The sequence below is a fragment of the Gracilinanus agilis genome, chromosome 6 (assembly GCF_016433145.1).
Source record: "Gracilinanus agilis isolate LMUSP501 chromosome 6, AgileGrace, whole genome shotgun sequence".
NCBI classification, from domain to species: Eukaryota; Metazoa; Chordata; class Mammalia; order Didelphimorphia; family Didelphidae; genus Gracilinanus; species Gracilinanus agilis.
In genome coordinates, this window is record NC_058135.1 from 177,160,458 (window position 1) to 177,185,556 (window position 25,099).

General features: G+C 36.9%; 1 protein-coding gene across 1 annotated transcript in view; it reads right to left on the reverse strand.

The window, feature by feature from the left end:
- FAM114A1 (family with sequence similarity 114 member A1) overlaps positions 1–25,099 on the reverse strand; it is a 77,657-nt gene that overhangs the window by 15,460 nt on the left and 37,098 nt on the right. Inside the window, exons 4-9 of the mRNA XM_044680524.1 lie at positions 20,963–21,076; positions 19,858–19,961; positions 15,865–15,999; positions 10,289–10,441; positions 6,018–6,141; positions 3,048–3,053 (exon numbers count right to left, since the gene is read on the reverse strand). Coding sequence (XP_044536459.1) covers positions 3,048–3,053; positions 6,018–6,141; positions 10,289–10,441; positions 15,865–15,999; positions 19,858–19,961; positions 20,963–21,076 — 636 coding nt within the window. The remainder of the gene's footprint in view (positions 1–3,047; positions 3,054–6,017; positions 6,142–10,288; positions 10,442–15,864; positions 16,000–19,857; positions 19,962–20,962; positions 21,077–25,099) is intronic.

Sequence of the window (25,099 nt, forward strand, 5' to 3'; positions counted from 1 at the left end):
TGGAGCAATAATGTATAGAAAATTATCACAGTTATGCTGCTGTTGGCTTTGCCTGTGGACTTTCCTAATAGCCTGGGAAATGTCCTTTTTCAGGGCTTTGTGACCTAGAAATGACTTAGTGGCACATTAGGACCTCATTCTATCAATCATCTATAGAGGGCTTATGGATTCCTTTAAGGTGTTATTTGGCTTTTGCAAATCAAATGCTTTTTCACAATCAACAAAAAATAAACATGGCGAGTGGGAACTTGTATTCCTTAGATCTCTCCTCCAATTGTCTAATGCTAGCATTTTAGTATACTTTAGAATAATAGGGCTTGGGAAAGCCTGCCTATTCCCTATTAATACCCTAATAAAGAAAGTGTCAGCTATGCATGTAGATGAATCTCATACAAATTTAATATGAATATAAAAGTAGGCATGTGAGCCATTAGCTGTTGATGGTCATTCAGTCACATTTTTCAGTAGTAAGGTATTATTTATATAGCACTTATGATGTACTAAGTGCTTTTTACAAATATTACTTCATTTTATCTTCACCAACAACCCTGCAAGGAAGGTGCCATTATTATCCCCATTTTACAATTAAATCATTGAAGCAACCAGCGGTGTTAAATGATTTGCCCAGATTCACACAGCTAGTAAATGTCTGAGGCTAGATTTGAACTCGTCTTCCTGACTCTAGGTCTAGTCCTCTATCCATGGTGCTAATTAGTATTAAGAAGATGTGTGACTTTTTCCAAGCCTTTGGTGTCCTCCCTTCTTTAGATACTCAACAACTTGATCCCTTAATGCCTTCCTAATTATATTTCCTCCAGCATAGATCTCTCATATGTACAATTGGTTCAATCAGGATGCTTTTCCAGTTTATAATTTCCTAAGATAATTTCCACTTTTCTTCTGTTAAGTTCCTTCCTTTCTCATCCTTTAATAACCTAATGATAGCATTGTTTAATTGAGCCTTTCATAAAGCTTTCTTTAAACTAATTTTGTCCTCTATTGCCTGACTCGGCATCAAAAAGAGACATTGCTTATTATCTTTCCTCTTCCTTTTCCATAAGATCTTACAAAAGATTCTAATTCTAAACTGGTATTATTTTCATCTGTCTTTCATTTCTTTCTACTTGCCAACTACATCAAATTTTTACTGACTAAGGTGCTATTTAGGCTTTTTGGGTCTCTTCCAAATGTCAAGTTAACTAATCATCTACTCTTGAATATTGTTTCTTTTTCAGACTTTCTTGACATTGGTTTCTCTTGGCTTTCCTCTATATGACTAACCATTTCTCAGTCTTCTTTGCTGGTTCTTTAAAAAGGTCATGTCCACTATGGGTGTCACTTAAAGCTCTATCTTGAACATTCTTCTCTTTTTTTCTTTTATACTCTCTTACTTGGTGCACTTATATGCTTTCATGGATTCAACTATCATCTATATGCAGATGGTTCTCATACCCATATATACAGTCCTGCCCTCTTCCTGAGTTTTAATTCCACATCAACAACTGGCAGCCTCAAATCAGATGTCTCAAAGACATCTCAAACTCATCATGTCCAAAATGAGAACTCATTATTTTCCTCAAATCCTCTTCTTTTCCCACTTTCCTATTACTGTTGAGGGTACCACCATTCTCCCATCACCTAGGCTAGCACCCTTCATCCTCAACTCCTCACTCAAATTCATCTTACATATGATTTGTTGTAAAATCTTGTTTCTACCTTCACAACATCTCTTGCATACATCTCTTCTCTAATCACTCAGGAAAGTATTCATGACAGTGAGACATGAGGTTTCTATGTAGTGTACCAGTCTTTGATACAACACCTAACTCAAGTTCCCTATTAAATTTCCTGCCACCCCTACCTATTTTCAACTTTGCACTTAGGTCATCAAGTATCAAAATGTATAATAATTTAATTTGTAGGACTTAGTCATATTTTTCATAGAATTTCTTGACTTTTTCTTCCTCTGCAACAGATGTTAATACAGGAGCTGCAATTATTCTTATGGTGGTTGTTTGGCACATAGATCAGCACAGCAGTATGGCATTTACAATCCATGAAATGATGTTTCTGATTACCTTTGGGCACATGCTAACACTGACTCTTTTTTATGGATAAGTGATCTTTCCATTTTGCTTCAACTTCCTTCTTTTTTCTGGCATCATTTATCAAAAGGTCAAAATTGTTAGGATTTAGTTCTTACAGTAATATATCTACTTTTTGGTCACTGGACAAAAAATTTCACATTAGTTGAATCAGCAACTACAATTGATAAATGTTATGATAATCCTGATGGTATGATGATCTGAAGCTGGATAAAGTGGGTGAGTCCCAAGTGAAACACTTAAGTTGTAGTAGCGAATCTCAAAGGACCCCCACAGCAATAGTTGTTGTTAAAATATAGTGAATCTCCTGAACCCAACTTCAAATATAATAGTGTCCCAGAGTAACCAGCCAGATAAAGAATCTGCTATTAGAACTACACAAATACTTTTCCAACTGATACTCTGGCCTTAATTGGATAATGCTAGATTGACTTTGAATTATACTTTGCTATGAATGGTACACTTCTCCTCTCCCTTGAAATATCCCAAGGATGTTATCACTAAGTCCTAAGATTAGAGATGACACCAAATCTAAGGTAAGTTTGAAGATTTATTGCTAACGGGCTTAGGAAGGGAAGCTGGGTAATGGCTGGGAAGGAGGGAAATAGGAAGTCCTTAAGTAACTAAGGCTAATGATGCTAATGATGATATCTAGATTGACGATAATCAGTTTTGCCAGTTGCCAGTCTGGTTGGGCCAGACTGGCCCCAACCTCAATCAAGTTTACACTGCTGATAGGTGTTGGTGTTTCTTCTTGGTGATTAATTCAGGATCAGGTTAATTCAGGATCAGGTTAACTCAGGATCAGGGACAGATGAAATTGATTGGTTCAGATTGCTGGTAAAATAAGCTCATCTATGGCCTACTCTTACCAAGCCCACCCTCTCCAATCCCAATCTCAAAATTGAGATTCCTTCTCAGTCCAAATCCTTCCTTTTATACCCAATCCTCAACTGCCTTGGCACCTGCCAGCTCCTGCCAGGCTCAGTTTATTCTATATTCTAATCAGGTAACTGTCCATCATCTTGATTTCCATATTGCTGTGCAATTTATCATTACATAAACAACTGAAAATAGTGACTGTTTCTTAGTACCTTTTGCTCCTTTATTGCCATTCCCCCCTCTACCATTATAGAAACAATAGGGATGACACAGAACTGAGGGCCATTTTGTATTTTTCTTTGTTTCATGAATAACCTTAACCAAGTAATTAATTACTAGCCTACAAGTAAAGTGGCTTTCTGATCTTTAGAAAATAAAGTTGGTCTGTGCTTGGGTCTCTATGCAAAACTTTTCCAGCAAGATTGAAATGATAAGAACTTGCATTCTGGTGGCATAGCTTTCAAGTTCCTTGGTCTAATGGCAAAACTAGATTAAAATGTAATTGAGAAATGCCTAGCAAAATAAAAGAAAATGTAACCCAATATAGATAATGTTAATTTGTGGTTTTCAAGACAATATGCTGCCCAGAGATCCATTTCTTTTTTTTTTTAATTTTAAACCCTTAACTTCTGTGTATTGACTTATAGGTGGAAGAGTGGTAAGGGTAGGCAATGGGGGTCAAGTGACTTGCCCAGGGTCACACAGCTGAGAAGTGTCTGAGGCCGGATTTGAGCCTAGGACCTCCCGTCTCTAGGCCTGGCTCTCAATCCACTGAGCTACCCAGCTGCCCTCCAGAGATCCATTTCTGCTTGAGTTTAGTACCACTGATGTAGCCAGTAGTTCTTGAACTCTATCTTGAAGAACAAAGTGGATTTTATGAGGTAAAAGTGTGGAAGAAATACATCTCAAATTTAGAGGACAGCCAGCACAAAGGCATGGAGATAAGAGGCAAAGTGTCTTGTGAGAAACAGAAAAGGCCTGTTTGTTTGAATTGTAGAATGTGGAAGGGGAGTAATGGGGATTGTATAATAGGGATGAAAAGAGAGGTTGGGGCCAGGTTCATTTTAATCAGCTTCAACTGGGCTTTCATTGCGCTAAGATAATCTTTTTATTCTTCCTCCAACGAAAGAGAGAGGACTATGGGATGAGTTGTGGAATAGTTTCTGTGAGGAGTAAGATAAGGATTCAATTAAAGAGGCATAAAAAGACCAATTTGCTTCCATGAGAGCCCAGTTGAAGTTGGATAAAATTAATTTATAATAACCTAGCTAACACAATTCTGCAATTTTTTTCAGCTTTGTTTGGCAGCTTGTATAGAGGGAGTGAGAGTTGAGGTTTGGCAAAAGGTAAGAGATGATAAGACAAAGGAAGAAGAATCCAAAAGACTACATATAGAGTTGAAATTGCTAACTTTAAGATAGGCATTGGAAAAAAAAGAAATGAAAATCAGATCAGAGCTAGTTGCTTGAGAAAATATTGAGGGCTACAGTGATTGGAGATCTTGAGGAAAGTCAAGAACAAGTTTAGGAGGGTAAGGCTGCAGTAGAGATTGAATAATAGGAGGTTATGACTAGATTGAATAAGTAGATAGGTAGGAAGAATGTTGGATTTTCTTATTAAGGAATTAGAACATTTATTGGTACCAGTGAGATTCAGCCATCCCTATGTGAGGTTGAGGGACAGTGAAAGAATATGCCATGAGATTTATGGCAGCTGAGAAACTGGGGACAAAAGAATTTGAGAGATCATCAATGTGAATTTTAAGGAACCTCAGTATAAGGGCAGAAGTTAAGGAAGAAAAGAAGATAGTAAGTCAGATGTTGAACTCCTTTGAGAAAAGTGGAAAACTGACTGCGGCTATAGTGTATAGTCATCTGTCAACTAAGTCCTGTCATTTCTATCTAAACATCCCTCACTTTAGAATATTGCAACAATCCCCTAGCAAGTCTCCCACTTCCAGTTTTTCTAGCCAATCCATCCTAGATATTCTTGACAAAATAGCTTTCTTATAACTAGCAATGCTCTGATCATGTCATCCTCCTACTTGAAACCCTTCAATATCTTTCCATTGCCTACCAAAAAAGTCCAAACATCATGACATTCAATGTTCTCTAACATCATATCCAGACTACCTTTCCAGGTTTATTTCTCACTATCTCCCTTTATTCACCTAAATTTGTCTACTCCCTTTTTTCTGAAGAGTCTCTGTGCTAGTCACATATAAAAATTGCAGGTAAGATGTATGAAACTTAACATTTCATGAACTTCATGGATTAGACTTTGATGACAGTATCAACTTTAGGCAGTGGTAGGAGATTATGCATTATATTCACAGCATTAAAAACAGAACATGCTGCTTCTAAATGACCATCCAAAATAAATAGCCATAGACATACACTTCCACAAGAGAGGCAATGGGCTCTATTACCATTCAAGGATTGTGTGCTCTTTGTGGGCAAGGAGTTGCCTTTTGCCTCCTTTTTTATCCCTAAAGCTTAGCACAGTGTCTGGCACACAGTAGGTGTTTGATAATGTCTATAGATTGATTGGATGACTAAACTCCTTGATGGATAAATCTCTTCTGAGAATTAGGATGGTTAAGAAGGCATTAGCATTTTTAGGTCATTAAAGTGGCTTGCATCTCACACAATTCCATTACAATAAGTGATGGAGCCTTCGTTAGTCTTGTGTCTTTAACAATCAAGCAAAAAATCTCAAATAACATCCTAATGTTTAAATATGGAACTTAAACTTATTCTATGAGAAAAATTCCATCTTTCCCAAAAGAAAATCCACCAAAAGACCCACCACTCCTAACATTACATTTCTTCTACTTCCTTTTGTACTGCTCATACAAATATTTGAAGTGGATACATAAACAGTATCATATTTTTTAAGGTTCCACTTATGATATTCTTATCCAACTTAGGTAATTTAACACATTTGGAAGGCTGTTTTTTTAAAAAATCAAGTTCACAAGTGAATACAATGGCCGCACATCAGGTCACAAGTTGTTATATTTCCCCTTACCCTTCTCTTCTTGATTCTCTTCACTCTCTGATTCCTTTGGTATAAAGATGTCTTTAATGGAAATTAGGTCCTTTTTTAAGATTTCCAGTTTCTCTCCATCAAAGGATGCTAAAAATGACTGAACCTGCAAACAAAATGGGATATCTTAATGTCTATCTATACTGTTCCTCTTTATTAATAAGCATCACCTCCATTTCTCCATATGTCTCGTGTATCCAACTTGGTTACTACCATTGAGTAACAGTGAGTAGGATGATATTGGGATTTGAGGAACAAGTTAGATAGTAAGTTAGGATTTTCAGCCATGAAACTACTGCTGAGAAAAAGACTGATAGGACATCCAAAGTGACTACTTTACAACCATAGAGGAATTGAGGAACTGGGAATAATCAAGCTTGAAAATAATCAGCAAGAAGCACATTAACTGTTAGTTCTTCATTAGGTGGAATAAAATTTAGTTGCAAATCAATAACTTAAACAAATCCATACTTCGAGATTTTTGCAACTAACTCTTTTTGGACGCTAATTGAAAGTCTTCATCTGTTTGCACAAATACCACTCATATTTAGGTTGTGGGCAAACTAGCAAACATTTACATTACCGTGAGCAAATCCAGTCACATTTTCAAAAGATTTTTTAACATTTACAAAAGCAAGTTTAAGACTGAGAGGCAGTATGGCACTGAGAGAGAACCAGTCTTGGAGTCAAGAAGCCCCAAGTTCCATTCCTACCTCAACCATAGACTATGTGACCATAGGCAAGCCACTTAACCTCACACTGTCCTAAAGAAACTATTTCAGAAGATAAATTTTAGAGAAGGTGCTAATTTGCATTGATTGAAGGAAGTCTTCACTAGGAGCTTGAAAAATCAATGAAATACCAAGCCCAGTCTGAAAAGAAAAGCTTAGGATTAATACATTAGGATGTAGCTTTTAAAGGGCAAAAAAGTATGTAGTTAATTCCCACATTCACATTTCAAACTAAAAAACAGTATTAAGAGTTTTGCGCAATTTGGTCATTTCACTTCAGAAACATTTATTAAGTGTCTACTCTGTACAAGGTACTTCTCTGGTAGGGACTGGGAATACCAAGGCGAAAATGAGTTCTTGTCCTCAAGGAGCTTATATTCATCATAGTTTTGAAATGGATGTTCCTTTCAGGATGGTATTTCCTGAAATATCACTCAGATTTTATGCTCCCAGAACTAAATACTACTTTCTTTCAGTTCTTTGAATGTTTCTTGGGTTACAAGGACCCAACAACAACTCTTTAAACAACTTCTCCTTTGTCCATTTAGGGTTTCAAATATCATTCATCTTTCTTTTCTAGAGAATCAATCCAAATCAATAAGGAAAGGCATAGTAGAAAGAGCCCTAGGGTTGTCCTTAGACAAAAATGGTTAGAATAAAAGCTGTCACAGGTTAAGGTATATGGAAATATGAAAATTAACATCTCTAAGCATCATTACAAAATAGGGATATCTGTACTATATACCTCAAAGGATTGCTGTCAAGAAAACATTTTACAATCTTTAAAAGTTTTATATCTGTCAACACAATATGAGCTATTATTATTCATTCATTCATTTGACAAATACTTTTTTGGCATTTACTATGTGTAATATACTGTGGGGGGGGATATAAAGATAAATTTTCATGGCTGCTAATCCCAATAGAACATAAGCTCCTTGAAGGCATTTTCCATTTTGTCTTTGTATTCCTAGTTCAGAATGTAATGACCAGCATATAGCAAGTGCTTAATAAATGTTTGTTGGATTGGTTTGGACTCAGAATGTTACAATCTAGTAGAGATTTTATGAACTTTATCTAAACCCAATTCATACATCTATTTATTAACTTATTCATTCATTCATGCAATAAACATTTCTTGAGAAATTATTATTTGTCTAGTAAAAACTGGGTACTGTGGGAAATAAAAAGAAGCATAACATATATACTTGCTCTTAAAAATATTGTAATTTAATTGAATAGGCAAGGCATGAACACAAGAAAATTTAAATAGCAGAAGTAAAATGATTATGTAAGGCACCATTTTAAGAGTTATAATTAGCCAATAGATGATTAGGTGTCCAATGAGTGGTATAGTTTTCTTTTACTAGTCAAGCAGTCTCATCTATATTTCTAAATTTTTTTTAGGGTTTAGGATTCAATGTGGTACTGAATGTTAAGATCATTTATCTTAAAATCAGCAATTGTTGAAGACCACCAGTGCACTCGGAACTATTTCAGATTGAGCCTTGAAAACAAACAAATGGTAACAAAAACAATGAACGAAGAGCAACAGAAAATGCGTTGAGATGTTGCAACTTAGAACATTTTAAAAAGGGCACTATTGGCAGATGGCTCAGTGGATAGAGTGAGAAAGACTTGATTTCAAATTTGGCCTCAGACACCTACTAGCAATGTGACTCGGGGCAAGTCACTTCCCTCTGCCTCAGTTTACCCATCTGTAAAGTGAACTAGAGAAGGAAATGGCAAGCCACTCCAGTATCTTTGTGAAGAAAATCCCAAAAGGTGTTACAAGGAGTCAGATATGACTGAAAGCACTAAAGAAGAGCAATACTGTGATAAATAGTAAATGGACCTGTTTTATAGGATCTTCCACTTTTTACAGGAATACAACAAATGAGTGCAAGTATATAAGAGCCAATATAGTGATAGAAAGAATATCGAAGTACAGAGTCAGAATATCCCAGCCATGTAAGAGGAAGCAGTGTAGTAGAGTAGAAGGAGTACTTGTTCTGGTGTCAGAAGACCTGGGTTCAAATCTCACCTCTGACATTGAGTGATTTTGGGCAAATATGTCAACTTTCCAGGGCTTCCTCTGTGGTAAAATGAAGGGGTTGGACCCAATGGCTTCTGAGGTCCCTGTGAGCATTCTTTCTATCTATGAGCTGAAGACAAATGTGCTTCTGTCTGGGGTTACAAAGCTCTTCCCTGGCTGCAACTCATGTACCAGGAAATAAGCAACAGGAAAAAAAAATTGTGTTTTGTCAACTTCATCTCAGAACAGAGGCTTTCCTTTAAAAAAAAGAACTGTAATCACTCCAGAAAAGTTATGTAAACATAATATATGTAAAACAAGGAAATTTGAAAGTGCTATATAAATGCAAGCTATTATTTTTATTATTACTATTGTAAAAAATCTTTACTTTCTGTCTTAGAATTGATGCTATCAGTTCCAAGTAGCCAAATTGCCTGCTATCAGTTAGTTCCAAGATCTAAAGCAGAGGAGAGAGAGGTAATGGCTAGGCAATTGGGGCTTAGTGACTTGCCCAAGGCCACATTGCTAGGAAGCGTCTGAAGCTAGATTTGAACCTATGTCCTCCCATTTCCAGGCTTGGCTCTCTATCCACTGAGTCACCTAGCTGCCTCCATATTACCTGGCAAATAATGGGTGATTAATAAATTTCTTGCACATTAATATTGTTGACTGAACAGAGTGGATCCTTGAAAGAAGAAAGATTCCTTTCAAGAACTGCGAATCCCTTTCTTCCAGGCACTAGACTATGATTATTAGTACAGCTTGTTGCAGAAAGCAATGTCTCATTCTTCATTAATAAGAGTTTTGTTTTCCCTCGTACACTGTGGTCAACACATTTGCAAATAGGAGAGTACTTGCTCTCCTGTAGGATGAATTTGCCTGGTTCCTATTGGTTTGAGAAAACAGAAAAGTAACCTGTCTCTTCATGCCACAGGCATTTATTTCTAACACAACAGTGACGTAAATCCTTGAAAAATCAAATGTTTCAAAGACCTGCAGTCCCTTAGCAAAGCCTAAAAGGATGGGAACCTCCCTTTTTTGTTGAATGTCAAAACAAGGGCATCTGGAGCAGGGTGATGTTCATGAGAGCAATCTCCAAGAAGGTCCTGCATGCCTGCTTGGCCACGTGTCATCTTCCATATAGCAAAGACCAGATCTTTAAAAATTGGTCTTCCTCTGAGAAGTTGGGGAGGGGGACCCACACTTTTGGTAGGGACCCTCTCCTATCATGTGCTGCTTGTTAGGACGACTTAGGTCCTGCTGTTGGGCATTGGTAGCAGAAGCAATAAAAGTTAGAGTATCCAGGTAACCTGTGAACATGAGTGGGTTCATCATTGTGACTAACAGACACATGAGACTTCTGAGGACAAATGAGACTTTTAAAAAAATATCAGATCTGGACGGTGAGAGTTCTGGTATTCTTAATGTTGATTGGGAAAACATTTAAGCAAGTATCATAGTGAACATTTCTGGGATGAACTACCTACCTTGATTTCACTTTCATTGGAGAGAATTTCTAGGGCTTCCAGGTGTGACAAGCCTTGATACTCATCAAAAAGCATCCCATAGTGTGCCGTTCTTTCCGCTGTGAGCTGCTGAGCCAATCTCTGCTTCTCTTTTTCTTTTGCTTCCCTTAACATCTGCAGAAATATACAATGTTTTCAGGCTTGACTACTTATTTAATATTCTCCAGCCTCCTCTGATAGAAAACAGAAAATTTTAAGAAGTGAACTTGCATTTGGAAAGATTAAAGTTTTGGTTACTCTGGTATTTCTCGGGAGGCTTTGTTCTCACTCACCTCCTTAATAAAATATTTATGTTATGCTCCACTTTTGATTTTCCATGTGGTTGTTTGCAAATGTCTTTATTTACTGATTACTTTTTTTAAAAATCACTTCAGCAACAACCTACAATTCTAAGAAATGTTTTCATCACCAGGAATAGAATACAAATGAAAATTCCAGTTTATGAATTCAATCTCCTAGATTCTTAAAAGATGAATTTCCTTCCTCAGAAGTATGGCTGTGATTGAGTTCCTTTCTGTATTGATGGGTTTTGCTAGTTTTTATTGATAACATTATCAAATAAAAAGACAATAAAATAGACACAAGGACAGCAGGCAGTTTCAATATGCTGCACTCGCTTCCTTTCCTTCTAAGCATGCTTTATTTGATTCCTCGTTAAATTTATGAGGGTGTTAGGTTTATGGCTTTTATTCTTCTATCCATGACAGATACTATAAAAACTCTGGGCACAATAAGCTCTGGCTCACACATAGACCACCAGGGGAAGAACCCCTGCTTTCGTTGTTTATTTTATAACCAAGAAATAAAAAATAAAAAAAACCCTAATCAGCTTTATTCCCTTTTATGTACACAGGAATAGTGGCCAGGATCCTCTCAGTGCACAGATGACTCTCTCTCCCATCTGTCTTTGAGACCAAATTAGTGCCAGTTTTTCAAAAGCTTTCCGTCTAAACTGGCCTAGTTATTGCTGGGGATTCCTTTTAACCCCTTCAACATAACCTAGTATGACTTCTGAGCTTTGGGCCTAAGGTTGGAAAATGAACAAACCAAAAGGAAGATTAATGGCTGCCCAATTTTTCCAACCCTTCTCTTTAATGACTTCTACCTAATATATTAAACTTTAGAAAATAGTAGGCATAAGGGAAAAGAGGGTTGGAGAAGAAAAGTCTACTAAAAAGAGAAATTAAGAATATTATTTTAGGATGGTTTATACCACTCTGAAGTGGGATTCTTTAATTTTGATACACCAATGGAATTGTGGTCTTATCAATGTGGGCATGCTTCTCCAGCAGCGTGATCATAATCCATCCATGCCTTGAATTCCGGTTCTTACCCATATCATTCCAAAAAAACATCCACAAGGGAGCCATATAATGTGATGGGGTCCTTGCAAAGTTTGATTGACACTGTGGGCTTATTAATGAGTCTCCAGGTGATAGTCAAAGAAATGAAAAAGTAGTCTTCAAAGGAAGAAATAAAATCTATCAAGAGTCATTTGGGGGACCTCAGCCACTTCCCAGCTGTGTGACCCTGGGCAAGTCACTTGACCCCCATTGCCCACCCTTACCAATCTTCCCCCTATGAGACAATACACCGAAGTACAAGGGTTTAAAAAAAAAAAGAGTCATTTGGGGGAAAAAATGCTTCAAAATCACCAGCAATAAGAGAAATGCAACTCTGAGGTTCCACCTCATACCTACAGTTGGCAAAAAGGGAAAGTGATGAATTTTGGAGGGTTAAGGGAAAACAGGCAGATTAATGCACTGTTGGTGGAGATATTAATTGGTTCAACTATTCTGGAAAGCAACTAGAATTATACTCCAAAATTTTTTCAAGTGTTCATATCTTTTGATCCAGAGACAGTACTATTAAGCCTATACTACAAAGACATCAAAGTGCATAGGAAAGAAACCACATGTCCAAAAATATTTACAATCACTCTTTTTATGGTGACAAACTGGAAACTAACTAAGCGGTAGCCATTAATCATTGGTAAGAGATGAAGAAAATAAATGCTCATTTTAATGTAACTTAGGAAAACTATTGAAAAAAACTTAATGCAAGTTTTAAGAAAATACCAAAATTTCTCTTTCTAGGATGATCTGCATCAAATTCTACTCTGAAGCAATAGGACAAATTGTCCAAGGCTCCTTGAACTGTATGATATTAACTTTTTCTGTGTCAATTAATGCTGGAGAATGGCTAGTGTATCTATAGCATAGTATAAAAACAGTATCTATAAGGCAAATTGCATATCCAGTTCCTTTCCACTTTTTTATTTTAGGTTGTTTGTCTGGTTCTCAACCAGTTTTGAACTCTTGGCCAGTCTTTTCTGTCTCATCAAGTCTTTTGGTTATCCTGTTGATGGCTGCCTTTTATTCTTTGCTTCCCTACTATTGCCTAACCGTTCCTGGGATAAGCATCTGCTTATCAATTGTCCCAGAAGCTGACTTTTTAATCCTCGAATCTTGGACCTACCTCTTATAAAAATTCAATTGGGGGAGGGGGGCAGCTGGGTAGCTCAGTGGATTGAGAGCCAGGCCTAGAGATGGGAGGTCCTGGGTTCAAATCTGGCCTTAGACATTTCCCAGCTGTGTGTCCCTGGGCAAGTCACTTGATCCCCATTGCCTACCCTTACCAGTCTTCTGCCTTGGAGCCAAAGGCTCCAAGACAGAAAGTAAGGATTAAAAAAAAAAGTCAAGTGGGACTTGATAGTTACCAGAGAGAATGGAATTTCTTCTGAATGTTTCTTCTGCAAAAACTGGGACACTAAGCATTGTTGGTGGAGAAGTGAATTGATCCAACCTTTTTGGAAGGCAATTTGGAAATATGGCCAAAGGGCTTTAAAAGAATGCCAGCAATACCACTACTAGGTTTGTATCCCAAGGAAATTTTTTAAAATGGGAAAGGATCTATTTATACAAATATATTTAAAACTGTGCCTTTTGTGGTGGCAAAAAATTGGAGAATGAGGGAGTGTCCCTCATTGGGGAATGGCTGAACAAAGGTATATGATGATGGAATGCTATTTTGTGCTATAAGGAATGATGAACTCCTTGATTTCTGTAATAACCAGAAAGATCTACTGTTGCAGAGTGAAAGGAGCAGAACCAGGAAAACATTGTACACAGTAACTGAAATATTGTAGGACAATCAAATGTAATAGACTCTGCTACTAACAGCAATGCAATGATCCAGGACAATCCCAAGGGATTGATGAGAAAGAATGCCATCCACATTGAGAGAAAGAACTGTGGGAGTAGAAATGCAGAAGAAAAACCAATAACATCACTTGTATATATGAGTATATGATGTGGGCTTTAGGTTTTAAAATATTTCTTTATGACAAAAATGAATAATATGGAAATAGGTTTTGAGTGATAATACATGTATAACCCAATAGAATTGCTTGTCAGCTCTGGGAGAGGGGGAGAACAGAGAAGAGGGAGAGAACATGAATCATGTAACCATGGAAAAACATTTTTAAAATAAATAAATTAATTAATTTTAAAAAAGAAAAAAATGAATGTTTCTTCTGCAAAAGAATTAAAGGGAACTCTAGCGTCTCCATGGCTGAAATAAATTTTGAGGGGCTGTTGCTAATATGAGACCAATAAAAGTCCTCAGAGAAGCCAGTTCAATGGTTGAATAATGAAACTATGTACAGATATCCCTCCCACGTTGTGACTTTTCCCATCATGATTTTGGTATGTCATGAGTCAGCATAACAAGTTAAATGGGAATTTTTAGGGAGTTTTGTGAAAGCCACAGACAACATGTGAAGGCCAGCAGATGACACAGAAAAAGTTTAGAAATTCAGATATACATAAAATATAGTATTATATAATATTATAATAATATATAACAATATAAAACCAACATATTTAATCTTTTAATGTCACAACTATATGAATTACTTTTACTGTAAATACTCCATAAAAGAAAAAAAAATTCAGACTTTTTCTCTGGTATGAGAGGAGGGCCAAAAAATTTTATGTGGATTTTCCAGATCATGGGGGCACTGTGCCCCTCACTCTCACAACGTAGCCAGGATACCTGTATTTATCTGCCAGTGCTGATATAACATGGAATGTACAACGCCAGATGGTCCTTGTAACAAAACCACAAGTCCTAAGGGTACTATTTTTGATCTCAGATAATTAACATCTTCAGCAGATGAGGCCCTCTCATTAGTTTACAAGGAATACAATAATACCACTGGGAACACTGACCTCCTGTCTAGATGATGGGCATGTTAATAAGATGTACCTTACTTCACAAGAGAAATGGATGGGGGAATTTACTGTGTCTGCTCCAATGCAAATAAGCCAGTTTCTTCTATGAGTACATAGCAAAGAGATACGGTGTGGTGGCTGCGATTACTGTCTCAGACCAGTGAATCTTATTTATGGGGAATGATGTACTCCCTGAGTAGATATGTGGTAAACCTCCTGGTTTGGTCCTGGCTTACAGAACTGAGCCTTTGCAGTGATTGCTAATAAAACTAAGCAAAGGACTTCAAGCACTAAATTCAATGGACTGGAAGTAGAGATTGGAACTTTGGGGTATTCTATTATGGCTCATTTTCTTTCTCTAATCAAAGCATTGCAGTTGGGAGCTGCACTTGAATTCAGGAAGACTTTGGTTCATGTGCTACTTCTGACAATTAGTAGGTAAGGGACCAAGAGCATCTCTTGAGCCTCAGTTTCCTCATCTTTAAAGTGGAGATATTACCTGTAGTAACTATCTTTCAGAGTTGTGTTTTGAGATGCAAATGAGGTTATGTATCAAAAGCACTTTTCCTTGCAAATTCTTGAGGTATGATCATTATCATCACCACCATTATTACTAGAGTCCTCTCCAATAAAAATATTTATTCTCAACTTCCTCTCTATAAAAAAGGGTTAATGATTACTGTAAGGATTAATGAAAGTATGCAGACTACCCTTAGGCATTTGGATGTTGTATCAGTTACTGTTGTTATCATTTGTGAAAATAATAATTTCCCTCTAACTGATTTCACTGTTTTAGATAGAAATCTAATTCAGATATTTACAACCCTGAATTAGTGGCAGTTAGACCACCCAGGGGATAGAGAACGAGATTCAGAGTCAGAAAGACCTGAATTCAAGTTCTTCTATAGAAGTTCCTCACCTATAAAAGGGAGACGCTAATAGTACCTATTGTATAGGGTTGTTGTGAAGATCAAACGAGGCAAAATATGTAAAGCATTTTGCAAATCATAGAGTTCCATAAATGCTATTATTATTATTTATTAGTAAAGAGGTTGTACTAGATCAAAGGCTTTTAACCTTTTACGTATCATGGACTCCTTTGGCAGGTTAATAAAGACCATGAACCCCTCCTCAGAATAATGTCCTTTAATGTATAAAACACATAAGAAAACACAAAAGAAACCAATAATATTGAAATTTGGTTATCTAAACATTTAAAAAAGCAATTTCATAGCCTCAGGTTAAAATCCATTGCCTAGGTGGTTTCTAAGGTTCCTATTGACTTTAAATCTATGATCTTACCTGAGACAAAGAAACTGTTCGCTCCATCAATATTTTGGTCCTCTTAAACCCAGGATCATTTTCTGCAAGGACATTCATGGTTTTCTTGCCGATAAATTCCAAAGCATCCAGGCCACCACTTAAGACACTTTTACCCTATACAAGGGATGATTCAACAAGATTAGATTTTTACTCTGTGCTGTCTTGCAAGAGTGACAACTGAGTGTCAGTTACTCATCTTTAAATGTTAAATTCAATATAAATCTTCCACTTTGACTCATCACCAGGTTTATCACCCACCTAATTATCTCTTTTCCTAAGGGATCTCTATAATCCATACAGGGACTGTCTAGATAAAATGAAGACTAATGCTCAGTAAATATAAAAACATTACAGGTTAATTGTACTGGGTCCCTGTGTGTATTCAATACATATTTATGACAAAAAGCATTAGTAAGTCATGAGATTAATGACTTAGTAAAAAACAAATTTGAACAAAAATACAAGAATTACTTGGTGCAATCTATTAATATGTCACATACTCTCACCAACTTACTGTAGTGTTCTGTAAACCGTCACCCTAGGGTAAAAGACCCTCGGGCTATTTTTGATGGTTTTTGCTCATCTCAGAAGTCAGCAAGACCTGTATGCAATTAGCATATTCATGAGCTAGCTAACTTGAATGTGCTGATTTCCAAGTGCTCCTGGATTCAGAAGTTATTGTTCTTTTGTACAGTCTTCCCTATAGGCTTTCTGGCATTTTCTTTGGAAATGTAGCATTGAGCATCTCACAGCTCAGGCTCCACTATCTTAGAGGCCAGTCAGGGAGCAGTCCATTCCCTGGGGTTGTGACACTAGAGGTTGTGACACTAGAGTCAAGTGTCTTTAATCATCTACTATAGTCTTTATTAGCCTTGGCTGACTCAACTAGGATGGTTGGGGCCAAGTCTTGGAGGACGAACAGCTCTGAATGACTCCTGAATGTTAGAATCATTGGTTTGGGCTCAGAAAAATCCAAGTTTCTCTTGGCTCCTGATGACTGCCTCAGGCTTGTCTGAAAACCTCCCATAGAAAACTTGAACTCAGATTGATAGTGGCCTGGAAATCTGAACTAGTATCAAGGTAGTAGGAGTAGATTATGGCAAATGCTCTGTACTCTAAACTGTGCCCTTTCCTATTAAACCAAGATGGAAGCCCTCTGATTTTAATGGCAATGAGACTAGGTTTTGCTCTTTGACTGCCTCTCCCTATGAAGAGTATTGATACAGCCATGAAAGCTATTAAAGATACTTTCTTTGTTCTGTGTACTAGTTGATCCATATACAACTAAAACTCAGGATGATCTGCTTGGACCATGTTCATTGGATCCAAATGGGCTTATCAAAAGGAACAGGATCTTTAGTCAGCCTATGGAGGCAAAAGAGATCCTCAATAGAGCTAAAAGTGGGCTTGAAGCAAGGCTTAGAATGAGATAATAGCAGAGTTTCTCTACTCTGGTTTCCAAAGGAAGATAGTCTTTATTTCTCCCTGCTTCCCCCTGCCAATTCTTACCCCCAGTACAATGTAAACTCCCTGAAGGATAAAAACAACCCTATTTTATATTTTAATCTTCCCCCTTAGACATCACCTGCCTTCCATTTACACCTTCCTAAAGCTCTTACTGTGGAATTGTATGTATTACAGTTAACTTGCGTTTTATCTACATACGGAAAATTGAGCCCCAAGACAGCAAGAACCATGTCTGCCCCTCTCTCTTTCTCAGCTTTATGTCGACCTCTATATCTACTGTTGTGCCTCACACAGTGCCTTATGTACAGTAAGTGATTTAAACATGCTTATTGCATTTATAAATGATGAAATCCAGTTTCCTGGGTTGAAGTCAGTCAAACTGAATTCATTAAGTTCTAAGTTTGAGTCACTGTGCTCAATGTTGGGGATACAAAGGTAAAAATGTGGTCCTTACCCTCAAGGAGCTCACATTTAATGGAAAGAACAGAATTTCTCAATATTTCTAGACCCTCTCCACAAGGTGTTAATATGTTTGTCCCCTTCCCTCCAAAAAGAGAAGCAACTCTATCAAGTCTTCTCTATCAAGATGTTATTGGTGGATATATTCCTCTCTCATTAGGTTGAACTGGCTCTCCTAATTTTATTTCCTTTCCCTCAGCTTCTCATATCCAATCAATCAAGCTATCACATTCCAGAGTCGGCAATGAATCTATTCTTTAATCCCTATTGTCACCACCCCTTACAGGTCCTCCTTAGTTTCTACCTGAACTACAGAGATAGTCTCCTAACAGTTCTTTCTGCTTTTACCCCCTCATTTAACTTTCTTTCTGTCACCTGAGTAATCTTCCTTGCATGTACACTTGTCACTTATTTCACTCTTCTGTCCAAAAACTTCCAATGACTCCCTGTTGTACACCAAGTAAAGCTCAGACCTCTTTATTTGACATTCACGGCATTCTAGTCTGGTGCCACCATACCCTTTAAGTCTTACCTTATATCTCTCTTTTTCACATTGGTGCCATCCCACCTTTGTGATTTATGCCATTCCTATGTCTGCCATACTTCCTGCTGAATCCCTACTTGTTCCTTAAAGACTCCAATGCTATCTCATAAATGAACTCTGTCTCTTTCCTGTTGATAAGGATCTTGCCTCTCAGATATCACATAGCTCTCTCTTTTGGATCTTTACTAGGAAATGTTGTGTATTACACTATTACAATTAGTTTTGTTTCTGTTCTATCTACATATTGAAAGCTGAGCTTCTTGACAGCAGGAATTTTGTCTCTGTCTCTGTTTCTCCTTTTCTCTCTCTGTCTCTCTCTGTCTTTGCCTCTGTCTCTCTCTCTCTCCCTCTCTCTCTGTGTCTCTCTCTTTGTCTCTCTGTTTCTCCCTCTTCCTCTCCTTCTCTCTCTGTTTCTCCCTCTCCCTCTCCTTCTCTCTCTTTCTGTTTCTCCCTCTCCCTCTCCCTCACCCCCTCCCCCCCTTTCTCTCTCTACGCGCGCGCGCGCGCACACACACACACACACACACACACACACACACACACACAGAGTTGAGAAGTTATATGAAATAGAGGTTACAGAGCTTGTCTTGAAATCAGTAATACTGAGATTCAAGTAATGCCTCTGATATATATTGCTGTATGATCCTGACACATCATGTAACCTCTTGACACTTGGGCAACACTAAGGCTATAAATTGCAGAACAGTTAGTTGCCCATCTCTGTTGGTAGAAGTCTCCTTACTAGCAGTTTACTAAAATGATGAAATCACTGATCTAGATAAAAGGAAAAAAATATCCAAAGCACCAAATAGACTGTGGCACAATGTTGTTACACTGGGCTGATATGAACTGTAATAAAGGGCACAGGAAGAAGTGTGACCTTAGCAAACAAGAAGTTTTCTTAAAACTCCTAGGAAGACTCTTCCATAGCCATAACACACAGAAGCACCAATGGTCCAGGTGTTTAGGAGATAGCACCAAGAGGTACATCACTGGAGAGGAAAGCCCCGGTACTATACTAGGTCTTGTTTTGGATAACTAAAAGTATAAGCTGTGGTCCCTGCCCTCAAGGAGCTGACAGTCTCCCTGGGGAAAAAGAAATGGAGACTAATTAAATGCTAAACAATATTGTAATGATTATAAGTGTAATAAGAATTCAGAGAAGGGAAGGATCAGTTGTGGGGCTGGTATCATTATTGAAGGCCTCTAAACTGAAGCATAAGATGGAAAAAAGGTCATTTTTCAATCTGTTCTTAAATGTTATTCCTAAACTTATCCTTTCTTCCTGCATAAAGGTAATTTTTTATTTTATTCCTATCATTTCTATATCAAGGTCACATTTTCTCTGAAGTAGAAATCAGACAAAAAAATATTTCCCACAGTGTTATGAGTAAGACCTTCTCTTCTTGGATGTCTCTGATTTAGGTCACAAGTAAATAGAAGTACTAAAAAAAGAATGAGAAGGTACAAAAGAAAACAGAGGAAGCAACCAGATGACTGACTGTGTTATGAACAACAGTGGTGATAGTTGACAGCATCCCTCGGGATCCTGATGGGGAAGAGGGTGGATCTTCTCCAGTGCTCTGATCTGTGCCAGCTTCTGGTACTAGAGAGATACAAAAATTGTTTTAGTGGATAGATCTAATGGTCTGAACTTGACATCCTCTTCATTATGATTATTAAATATTGAGAGATCAATAAAGACAAGAAATTGACTTGAAATTGCATCCAGAGAAAGGAAATAAGAATCAAACCCATTCGTTAGAGGATTTGTTGAAGAGAAGAAAACTCAGGGGAAACCCAACAACTGTCTTCAAGTATTGGAAGGGCCATCATATGGAAGTAAGGTTAGATTGATTCTGTTAGGTTTCTCAAAGCAGAATTAAAAGCAATGTGTGAAAATTGTTAAGAGATATATCTTATCTCTACGTATGAAAAACTTTCCAACAGAGCTGTCCAAATGTGGAGCAAGTTCCATTGGGAAGTAGTGATTTCCACAATACTGGCAGTATTTAATTAGAGAACTGATTGCCACTTGTTGGGAATATCATAAGAGAACGTTCTTATTCAGGAATGGGTTGGATTAATTGGTCTCTGATATTCCTTTTGATTCTGAGATTTTACAATTCTTTAAATCATTTACCTGGTGAGGGAGCATAATCATATTGTTACTGCATACTGTAATCCTTTGACCCATATTTCTCTCCTCTTAGCAAGTCCAAGATTTGCCTGTGGATTTCTACTGCTCTGTAGGTTCCTTCTATTCTCTTCTGCCTGAAATTATGCTATCTAGTCTTCAGATTCACCTCTATCTACTCATCTTTATACAAACTTTCTTAATATGTTTGGAGGGCAATCTTTCATCATCTTTACGTATTAGAATCTTTATCTGCCTACAAGCCTCAGCCCTGGTCCCACTTATGAATATTTCACACTTTTCCTTGATTCATATGCTTATTCCAACTACTTCTCTGCTTTCTGAATTTCCTTCTCCAAAGGAGTTCTTTAGACTCCAGGCACATGACAGAAAGAAAATTCCTTGTACACATAGTATTTAGTAGAGTCTGTTCTCCCTCACCACTAGGAGGAGTGCCCATGGTACCATACCTTGGAATGTTTTGTCATCTGTATCCACCTGTTCACCTTCAGAAGATCTAGAATTTGCATTATGAATCCTGAGGGTGGCCCCTGCTTTTTCTTTAACTGCTGTTAATCCTTGGCCTGTCAGGGAATAAGAATATGATAGAAGTAAGAGTTTAGACATTTAAGGTTTTATTAGAATGGAATTATCATTATTGAAAATTTTAATACTATGTTCATGTCCCTTTAATTTGATCAGTACAGGTACTCCAGTGATGAAATCCGAAACCTCTATATATGCAATCAAAAACTTCTACAGCTGATAATTCATCACTCTATGTTGTTACAAAGTGAAAATATGTGTTTTAATTACGATAAAGAAAAGCCACATTGTAGAGTGGATCAACAGCCAGCTTTGAAGTCAAGAAGACTTGGGTTAAATCTGGCTGGTAATACATGTTAGCTGTGTATTGATGGGTAAACCATTTTACCTCTCAGTACCCAACACAACCTTTGAAGGCTCTAAGGACCAATTCCTGATCTACAAAGGAAAATTTCTACCCAAAGAACTCCCTATACTAAAGAAATCCGAAATCTTGGGAGGAAAGAGAATTAAACTAACAAGAACCCAACAAAGTAAAGCCTTTGATTACCTAGGATTTTTTATTTTGTTTTTGGAATGAACAAATCATAAGAAAACAATCTAATATCAAAAATTAAAGTAGCATACTCCAGGGAGCATTTTGTCATGATTTCAGATTCAGTAAATTAGAGGAAGGAGGAAGTAGTAGAGAGTCTTTCTCTAGCATTGGCAATATGTTGTAGTGGAATCCTTTTGAACCCATCTTAAATAAATAATGATTTGTTCAGTAATTATTTGATTTACCTCTATTGATGGAGAATACTTCCTAGGATAGATTATTCCATTTCATTTTTTTAAACCCTTAAACCATCTGTCTTAGAAGCAATACTATATATTGGTTCCAAGGCAGAAGAGCAGTAAGGGCTAGGCAATGGGGGTTAAGTAACTTGCCTAGGGTCACATAGCTAGGAAATATCTGAGGTTGAATTGGAACCCAGGACTTCTCATCGCAAGACTTGGCTCTCAATCCATTGAGCTATCTAGCTTACTCCAGCCCATTTCATTTCTGAGCAGCTCTAATCATTAAGTTCCTTCTTATATTTAATCCAAACCTACCACCTTTAACTTCTCCCCATTCATCCTAGTTCTCCCTTTTGGAGCTATACAGAAAAAGTCTCTTTGAATACTTTTGACCTATTTCCCATATGACACGGAATCCAGGGTCCGAATCATCTCAAGTATCAATGATTTTCTACAGGTTATGCCCCTGGGTGCTAGTGACCTATCTATGGATAGCAATTATGTCTATCCTTTGTCTCTTCATGAATCACAGGCCTGGCTTCAGGAAAGGTCAGAAAAGAAAGAGAAGAGTCTGTCACTCTTCTCTGTCCAGAAGAACACTTAGCACAGTGCCTTGTACATTCTAGGTATGTCATAAGTTATTGAACTGGAATAGATAAAGTTAAATCCCCCTATAAGCTAAGTAAGGTAGGAGACAAATTTACCAATCCTGTTCAATTATAGTAGAGAAGCAAATTGATTCAAAATTTGTTCTTCTCTACAGATTCCTGAACTTAAGATTTCTTTTCATTTTCTCTTTTATTTTCATTTCATTTTCTTTTCATTCTCATTTATTTCCATCATGACAAAATTTCCACTTTCATTCATTCATTCATTTCACTTCTCTTTCATTCATTTTCATTTTTGTCTCTTGACTTTATAACTTCAGAAAAATTATTTAACTCCTTGGCATTTCTGCCTTTTTTTTACCTAGAAAGTGAAGGTAACCAAGTCGAGAGAGAATGCCAAGAAGATTAAGAAATGATCACTTAGAAATACTATGATATATACTAAGCTGCAACAGATATAACTAGCAATTATTAATAGTCTATGAGATGAAATTGTCATATAAAAATCAGAACACAAATTTTCATTTGTTTTTATGCATATAATATGAATTGTTTTTATCTTTTAAACTGTAAATATTTCTTTCTCTCCCTTTCCTTCCCTCCCTCTAGTTAACCAATACAAATGCCAGGAGCAACATTCAAGAGAATTTATTAGTCCCCATCAATTTTATAGTTCCTATTCCATTTAAGAATGCCTGGGTCCCTACCTCTTTTTGCCTCAGTTATTTATAGAATGCTGAAAGATATATTGAGTACAAGTTTGAGGAGTAAGTAGTATTGGCTTTCACTCTAGTGTTCAAGAAATAATAGCAAATACTTTGCATCCTCCTACTTCTACCTGAATCTGCTTTTTGTATTGAATCAACAGAGTGCAGAGGAGAAAGAAGACATATCCAATATCTGTCAATGTTTCTGCATCATCTATCATAAGATGACTGACATCAATCAGCATCAAATCATCCTGGCACAGTATAACAACCAATTAAAACCACAACTACCTAAGGCTGATTAGGATTAGGACTGACTGATTGGTTTAGTCAGTCAATGACACTATAAACAATAGGAAAAGGGTTTCTATTTTTTGCAAAACATGGCATTTCAAATTGTTGCATGAAGAATGTGCAGATTTATATGGTCTTTTTATGCAGCTATTTATGGGGCCATGTTATTACAAAATTCCTGCATATAGCCCATTTATTATATTTAAAAAAAATTCTAGGTATCAAGAGTACACTAAAGAAAAGAATACTAGGAAATTATAAGATGAGTAATAAAGGGACAGCTGGGTAGCTCAGTGGATTGAGAGTCAGGCCTAGAGACGGGAGGTCCTAGGTTCAAATCCGGCCTCAGACATTTCCCAGCTGTGTGACCCTGGGCAAGTCACTTGACCCCCATTGCCCATCCTTATCATTCTTCCACCTAGGAGCCAATACACAGAAGTTAAGGGTTTTAAAAAAAGATGAGTAATAAAAACAAAACAACATTTTATACTTTCATGACTTCTTCCATCAAAAGAATTTCTCTCTAAGAATTATTTGGTAAATATACTTTCTTTTAGGCTTGGACAAAAATCAAAATGCAAGTTGATGGTGAAACGAGGAAGAAAACCTAACACATTTTGATGCTACAGCTCTTACCCTTTACTTACATGTTGGTGGTTTCACATGAAATGTTCTGCTAAAGAAGTGATAAACTGAATACTGGGCAAAATTAACCTTGCGTTCAGTGGAGAAATCTTAATTTGAAGTTTTTCCCTCTCAGAGTGCATTAGGTGTCATCCTTGCAAGCAATCACTTGACTAAAAATTCTCTAAAAGTCCTGCCAATAGGAACTGATTACTAATGGATAACCTTAGCTATAACAACATTTATTCTTCCATGACTATGATAGCTAGTGAAAGAGATTTTGCCAAGCCTGGACAACATCAGAACAAAGTTTCAACAAAACACGCATAGGATTTTAATTTTTGATATTGGCAATAATGTTAATGTACAGAGGGAAAATTCACAAGCCATTACTGGACATAAAACCTAAACAGTGATAGCCTTCTTGTCTTACTGAATGTACAACCTATAATCAATATTTTACAAGCTAAACAAAAGACAACATAAATGGACCCCAAACCTAAATAGTCTCTTACTGATTACATCATTGTTGACCAAGAGGATCTAAAACATAGTCAGATAACTAATATGCTATTATATATATATATAAAATGATATGCTGAATATAGGATATCCAGTCTAAGACATCTAAACACTCATATATTAAATAAAGAAGTCATCAGAAAAAAAAAGTTTTATTCAATAGAAACCTTTATATTTTGATGAATTTAATAAATATTGGAACTCCTAATAGTGCAGATTATAACACTTTCACACATTCTCATCTTGGGTAATTCTTGTCCATATCTTCCCATAACCCTCCAGAGACCTAACAGTAGGTCTGTTAATAGCCCAGGGGTACTTGTACAGTACTGAGACAATCCATATTTTATTCTTCATGCTTCATATATGACTAGCCCACATCTTCCTCTAATCATGTATTTCCTTGATAATGTCTTGTATATTTGTCTTGACCATGTAATGTCCACTTGATATGTTAATATAAATTTCTTCAGATACTGAGAGGGGACATGAGCTATTAAGGGACTTTGGGGAAGGTGAAGAGGAG